Source organism: Beta vulgaris, chromosome 4 (assembly GCF_026745355.1).
Source record: "Beta vulgaris subsp. vulgaris cultivar EL10 chromosome 4, EL10.2, whole genome shotgun sequence".
Taxonomy (NCBI): Eukaryota; Viridiplantae; Streptophyta; class Magnoliopsida; order Caryophyllales; family Amaranthaceae; genus Beta; species Beta vulgaris.
Window position 1 is genome coordinate 42,888,733 of NC_079205.1, and position 7,846 is coordinate 42,896,578.

At 36.1% G+C, this 7,846-nt stretch overlaps 1 protein-coding gene and 1 long non-coding RNA gene across 2 annotated transcripts; both read right to left on the reverse strand.

Moving 5' to 3' along the window:
• Positions 1–923: 923 nt before the first annotated feature.
• Positions 924–2,707, reverse strand: LOC130591149 (uncharacterized). Its single transcript, XM_057394079.1, has 3 exons — positions 2,235–2,707; positions 1,275–2,145; positions 924–1,124 (listed from the first exon to the last, which is right to left on the reverse strand). The coding sequence occupies exons 1-3, from the start codon at positions 2,705–2,707 to the stop codon at positions 924–926; spliced, it is 1,545 nt and encodes a 514-aa protein (XP_057250062.1).
• Positions 2,708–3,022: 315 nt separating this feature from the next.
• On the reverse strand, positions 3,023–5,503 carry LOC130591269 (uncharacterized). Its single transcript, XR_008969068.1, has 4 exons — positions 5,475–5,503; positions 5,331–5,364; positions 4,741–4,797; positions 3,023–3,519 (listed from the first exon to the last, which is right to left on the reverse strand). It is a non-coding gene; the product is annotated as an uncharacterized LOC130591269 (long non-coding RNA).
• Positions 5,504–7,846: the final 2,343 nt, after the last annotated feature.

Consider the following 7,846-nt stretch of genomic DNA (forward strand, 5'->3'; position numbering starts at 1 on the left):
ACTTCGTACGGTTTCAATTGCCTAGAAGCGTAGGCTATAACCTTTCGATTTTGCATCAACACACACCCTAAACCATTTTTCGAAGCGTCACTATATACCTCCAACTCAGCATTCTCCTCGGTAACGTCAAATTGGAGCCGTAGTTAACAACTCCTTAAGCTTCTTAAAGGCTTTCTCACACTCCTCGGTCCATATGAACTTCGTATCCTTCTTCATGAGACTAGTCATTGGTTTAGCTACCCTCGAAAAATCCTTCACAAAACGTCTATAGTAGCCAGCTAGACCCAAGAAACTCCTTATATCAGTAACATTCCTAGGTTTAGGCCATTCGCTCACTGCGGTTATCTTCGACGGATCTACGGAAATTCCCTTCTTTGACACAATGTGGCCAAGAAATGCCACTTCTTCCATCCAAAATTCACATTTTGAGAACTTTGCGTAAAGCTGATTCTCCCTAAGTGTAGACAATACTGACCTCAAGTGCTCTTCATGCTCCTCCTTGTTCTTGAGTAGATAAGGATATCATCGATGAATACGACTACAAATTTGTCCAAATACTCTCGAAAAACTCTATTCATAAGGTCCATAAACATCGCTGGTGCATTGGTTAAACCAAATGGCATCACGGTGAACTCATAGTGACCATACCTCGTCCTAAAGGCAGTCTTTGGTATGTCCTTCTCCCCAATCTGCAATTGGTGATACCCTGACCTCAAGTCTATCTTTGAAAATATTCCAGCTCCTCTTAATTGATCGAATAGGTCGTCAATCCTCGGTAACGGATACTTATTCTTAATAGTCACCTTGTTAAGATCTCTATAATCAATACATAGCCTCAAGCTTCCATCCTTTTTCTTCACGAACAAAAAGGCCTCCCCATGGGGAATAACTAGGTCTAATGTACCCTTTCTCGAGTAATTCCTCTAGTTGCTTGTTGACTCCTTCATCTCTGCTGGAGCCATTCTATAGGGTGCTTTTGATATAGGGGCAGTTCCAGGAACTAAGTCTATGGTGAATTCTAACTCCCTTTGAGGTGGCATTCCCGGTATATCTTCCGGAAATACGTCTGGAAACTCATTCACCACTTTCACATGCTCTATCTTAAGCTTCTCTTCTTCCAACCTCTGCACATTACACAAGAATAACGGAGCTCCCTTCTGCACTTGCTTACCAAACTTAGGCTGAAATGATCTTAATTCTACCTTCTTGTGGTTTAGTCTTGAAAGTCACCTTTTTCCCATTCTTATTCCTCAATCTCACTTTTTGTTCTCCACAAAAATCTCGGCTTTATACTCCTTAAGCCAATCCATTCCTAAAATGATCTCCAAGTCTTCCAATGGAAATTCTATGAGGTTGGTTTCAAAGTCTACATCCCCAATTCTCACAAGGACGTTCTCATATACTCTTGAGCAAGTTACTACTTCCCCAGATGGTAACATAATAGGAATCTCAACATCCTTAGGGTTTTCTAAGCCATATTTTAAAACAACTAACTTTGAAACAAACGAACGTTCGGCTCCTGAATCAAATAAAGCTTTAACAAAAGTGGAATTAATAGAAACATTACCCGTAACTACGTCCTTAGACGTCTCAGCTTCTCTAGCACTTATGACATTCAACCTTGCCACTGCAGGCACACTAGGACCAGCTCCACTCGAAACGATCTTGTTGTTCCCATTTTGCTTGTTCCCACCTTGATAGTTGTTGCCTCCTGACTGGTTTCGATTACCCTGACCAAACTGGTTTCCGCTCTTGCCCTTGTCGGTCTTCAACTCAGGGTTCTTGGAGAAGCACTCATACTCTCGGTGACCCAATTTGTGACAATAGTTACACTCCACCAGCTTTCCTTCACAATCCTTTCCAGGATGATTGTATGGGCACCTCTTATAGAAATACACTCGTTCGTCTCCTTTCTTTCCCTTATTAGAACCATTTCCACCTTTTTGTGGTTGAAACTGGCCTCCATTCCTTTGGCCATTAGATTGTCCTCCTTGGTGAAAGTTATTTTGAGGCTTGAACTTCTTGTCGTTCCTCTGGAAATTCTGACTAGGATTTTCCTTCCTCTTGTTGTTTGAGCTCTCAACTCCAGCTTGTTTCAAATAGGAACCTAAATGAGCAGCTCTATCATACACTTCCTCTAAGGTCCTGAAAGTTGAACCTCCAGCCCAAGCTTCACCTCAAGACTAAGTCCAGTCTCGAACCTAATTGCCTTTCTTTCCTCAGTAGGTACTAACTCTGGAGCAAACTTCATCAATCCTACAAACTTCTCATAGTACTGCTCCACAGTCATGTCACCTTGCTTCAACTCATCAAACTCAGTGGCCTTTTGCCTCCTCAAGAAATTGGGATAAAATTTCTCCTTCATAGCTACTCCAAAAGCCTTCCAATCAAAGTCAGGCCTCGCCATTAACGTCTCCTTATGCTGCGACCACCAAAAGTCAGCTTCCTCCTTGAGGTAATATGCAGCTATAGCTACTTTCCTATTATCTGGACATTGGATAGCATCGAATAGCTTCTCGAAATCCCTAACCCAGTTCTCAAGCTTAACAGGATCACCCTTCCCATCATAAGAAGGCGGTTTACTATCACTAACCCTCTTAAACCAATCAACAGACTTCTTCTTCGAAGGACCTCTTCTAGCTAAATTCGTAGTCACTCGGACTAAATTCCTCAACTGAGCATCAATTCTAGCGTTTCTATCGGCCATTGATCTGCCAAAGAAAAAAAATTGAATCAAAAATCGCTTATTGACCCTCAATATAGGTCAAAATACTAAGCAAATGCCACGCTGACATTTAATTGCAATCTCCTTCTAAGGAATTTTATACTAACTCTCTTACTAGAGTAGTAGATTAGAAGCAAAACTAGCACTACTTTGTAGTCATACTACACCTTTCAGTCCAAACTGGACTCCATGCAAGTAGAAAATGTCAATCAAGTTGCAATCAAGCACTTAGTCACATAAAACACATCAAAAGTGCTACTAGAACTTAGAGCACTTACTAATCTAAGACACATAAAGACTTAGTGGCTAATGCGACGCAATGTACATATGCATATGCAATTCCCTTCCCTTTTTGCAATTCGACTTTGAAATACTTTTAAGTTCGAAAACTTTTGTAAAATAAGGTAATATAAACCTTGGAGCTCTGGTAACCACTTTGTAACACCCCCACGACTCCTCCTTTTATAAACTAGGAGAAATTGCGGGAGTTGTTATGCCACGCATGATAATACGTAAGGCTAATCAGATAATACAGCGGAAGTCTTTTAAAATAAACTGAAAATACTTTAATACAACGAAATAAGAAAGTATGTAAATGAATTACAAACTCCGAGACTATCCCATACTAGTCCCATCTTCAAAAGTCAAACCTTGACCCCATTGGTCAAGTAAAGTCAAATATAAAATTCAAGATAACTTAAATAAGAAAGTACTCGTGTACTAAAACTCCCATCCGGATGCTTATGATTTCCATGCACATCAAGAACTTGTACCTGCAACTTCTTCTCTAAACTCTGCTCACCAAATGGATCATCACAGGGTTGTTGAGGAAAAACAACAACCAAAAGAAACAAAGAAACACATACATCAGCAACGCTGAGTACATAACACAACTAACTAATGCGAATAATAATGCATGCAATCCTCAATCACTTCGGCTTGCTCTTCTTACGACTCTACATGCGACAAGCATATAACTGAACTTACTAAATACTTTCTTTTATTATTATTTGGCAATGAACGGGCACCGTCCTCCTCTTGGAGTCATACGGGCTACTATTCTTGTGTAAGAGATCCCACACCTCTTACTAAAGTTCCATGAACTTTAAATAACTTGACTCGAGAATTTTAAGCTTGTTAGTAATGAACGAGGGTGAGAGTGAGCCTCTAGACTCAACATCTCAGAGATAAAGAATACGAGTGACCCTAGTCCACTCAAGATCTTGATAATTGGAATTCCATAAACTTGCTTGATAAAATAAAAGCATTAGCATCGTCATGCTAAGCTATATGCAGGAGTATAGTTTCACACTAACTCCCCCTTATGTTCAATACTCATGGGGGATCCATCCCAAGAGTTTTATTGCCAAAGCCCATTATGTGAGACACAATCACAATAATACATCTAGCAAATAAATTAATTTCTTATCTTTCTTTAACAAGTGAATGCAACAAACACCATAATTAACTCAATTCTAAATTCTTTGAGACCTTGCTCATCTTATTACTTTAATGACTCCATGAGTCCTTTTTCTTACTTTCTTAAGGATCCATGATCCAATCAATTGAGTCTTGCTCAATGATTCAACTACTTGTGAGTCCTTGCTCAATAACTTTAACTTGTGAGACCTTGCTCAATAACTTGAAACTTGTGAGACCTTGCTCAACAAAATATAACTTCTCATGAGACCTTGCTCAATAATATATAAACTTCTAATGAGACCATGCTCAATAAAATATATAACCTCAAATGAGACCATGCTCAATAAAATATTCATAGGCAAGCCATAACTTCAAGAGTAACTTTAATAACTTTAATCATGCTCAAAAGCAATAATCATAATCACATGCTTTTCAAATATAGGAATAACTCAAAAGTTCCATTCCTAATCTCCTTTCTAAGTTCTCAACATATACTCAAACAATTTCAAGGCATAAGCCTCTCCTTACTCCTCATGCTCAATAAAATATATTATCCTTTGAAACTACTAAAGTCAAGGTCAAAGTGTATGTACCTTGATTACACAAAAATCAACAGTCAAAGTTTGACTGGCTTTAATTATTCTTGAAACCTACCAACAATAAAGTACTATCAATTAGTACTTTCAACAACAATTCAAAGCTACTATAAATAAAAATCAGCATTTTAAATATAATAATAAAGCTGATTTTTTTCTTAAAAAGGCTTTAAAAACTATTTTAAAGTCATAACTTGAAAACCTTTACTAGTAGGCAAAACCCACTACAACTAACACTTAAAACTTTATAAAAACTACTATTTTTCTTAATAATTTATTGCTGCAATTTAATTAATAATAATGACAGAAATTTTTTTTTTTTTTACAAGTGGTTCGAAAACCACAAATCTGAAAAACACCACAACCACCGGCACCACCACGCACCGCTGCACCACCACCGACGCGGCAGTGGGCAGGGTGGTGCTGTCGCCCAGTCGTTGTCACCACTGTCATCCGACAGTGGCCCCGTCGGATCTCATCAATCGCCGGCGAACCACCACCGTGGTGGCCGGAAATCGCGAGCAAAGAGGGGCGAGGAGGAGAAGAAAATAAGGAAGAAAACCCCAAAAATTTCAGAAAAAAATTACCTCTTTGCTTCCCTTTGATAATTGCAAGATCTTCCTATAAATTTCAAAAACAAAACTAGATTATAAGCTAGAATTATTGAAGAGGATTACTTGAAAAACTTACTTGAGGAAGAACAAAGGTTTGAGAGGAAAAAACCCACTTACTCCTTTTTGAGAAATGGTGGCTAGTGAAAATGATGGAGAAAGATGGAAAACTTAGGGTTTCCCCCTTTTATAGTGGTAGTCATTTGTGTAAAATACAAAATACCCTTACTCATCAAATTGCCAAAATAAATTTGATGATCAATTTCCAAAATAATCTTCCTACTAATATTAATAAAATACTTTCTTGAAAATACTAAAATACTTCTTTGTGGAAATACTCAAATACTCTTTTGGTAAAATGACCAAAATACCCTTCTGCTCTTAAATACTGAAATTAAATAGCTTTAATAATTAAAAATGATTAAAACTATTTAATTTAATATCTTAAAAATATGGGGGATTACATCGTACGAACTGAACTGGAGTCCCAAGGGACCTTCTTTTCTAACACAGCTTTGTGTCACTTTACTGTTTTTTTTCTCTTTTTGTTTCTTTTCCTTTTATTTTCTTTAATTTTACTTTTTGTCTTTTTCTTACTAACTGATTCCTTGAATCAGTAAAGTTGTTTAATACAACTTCTTACTTTCTCTCATTATTTATTTTATCTTTTCTTTCTCTTCATTCTCTAATTTTTGAACAAAGATTTTTTCTACTTTTGACAATTATATCTTGTGAAAACTTTATTATTTCATCCACCTTCAATTCATAAACTTAATAAATTTGAATATTACATAGGTGACTAATTTAGTTTATTCACTTACTATTGTAGACGGAGATTTTGTAGAAGGAGCTTTCTAGGGGTGACTTTATTATTCGTATCTGCGCTACTCGAGGTAATTTCGATGTTCATCGTACCCTAGTTCCTGTTGCAAAACGGCTATCTGTGTGATTATATGATTATGTGGTTATGTACGTAACAAATATTTTATAGACTAACATTATGAATTTCTGAGTCAGTAATCACTATTATAAAAGTAGGATTCTCATAATACTATGAATTGGAGTATGTTATTATAACTTGGTAAGAGTATAAATATGTTATAATCATGTGATTCTTTTGAAACTAAGTATTAGTATGTGAATATTCTTGTGGCAACCTTATGACTACAGTATGTTTTATGTTAACAAAACATATGGAATTGTATGGTTATCAACTTGAGAACTTATGTTTATTATGACCTTTTAATAAAAACTGAGGGTAATGAAGCCCGAAAGGGTGTTGAACAGTTGCCCTATACGATGGTATAACTATCTATAGGTTGATTATATAAATACGATACGAACTGTTGTCTTCCTTCTATTTGTTGTGATCCAAGTAGAAGGGGTGTGACACATAGGGACTCTATGATTTTGGCCATGGTGATAATGGGGTGACGACCTCTTGTGGAATTAGGCGGTTAATAGGGATTAGTCCCGGCCTATTGGCGTTCACATTTCCCTCTCTTAATTTAAAATTATTGTTTTAGTTGTGTGAATAAATGTTATGATATGTGACTTGTATTTGGAGTTAGTAATACAAACGTTTGAAAATCCAAACATTAATGTTGAATTTGTTGGAGCACTTTATTCTATTTCTAAAATTAAGATTTATTTTTAAAATTATTATTTTGACGAGATGGAGTTGAATTACTCAGTTTTTTTCTAATTTTTGGGAGTTGTCTCTCTTGTTGTCTTCTTTCTATTACTTTGCAGGTTGGACTTGGTGATGGGATCTCGTGTGAGGAGGCTTAGATAATTCACCTAGACGACCTCATTTAGTTTTTCTATCTTGGAGTTACTATTTAAGATTTTATTTAACTTTGGTTGTAATGATATTTGTATTTTAAGACAAATGGGTTAACTTATCTTTTGTTTGCCTTTCATTTACTCTTAGAGAGTAAATGGGCGGTAATATCCTCCAAGTTTGAATAAAGAATTTTCTTTAAACTATACTTATTTGATTTTACACTTATATAAATTTGGAGGGTGTTATACCTTTAACATAGGTTGGTTCTGCTCCAAAATGAAGGTGGGTTTAGTGCAGATTTCAATGTTTTTTGTTGAATTTGTTTGGATTTTATTGTTGATCATGTAGTTGAATTATTTGTTTTTTTTGGAGAGGAATTTGTTATGAGCTGAAGATATGGGAGATTTAGATGATGGATTGTTTGAATTTCGGTGAATTTGATTTGGGTTTGGATTATTTGGACTTAATTTTAATATTTGGATGCATTCATAAGAAATTGAAGTTGCATGTTATATGATGTTGGATTTCATCTAATTTTGGTTATGTTGATATTCTGTGACTTTTGTGTTGTATTGTTGCGAAGTTTATGATGATTTGAGGTAGCTTGAGGTACTTGCATCGAATTGTTTTCAAGGTTTTATTTCAAGTTAGCTCAGAGATCATGTTCATTTGTTATGTTCTGGAACTGTCTTTCTATTTGTATATA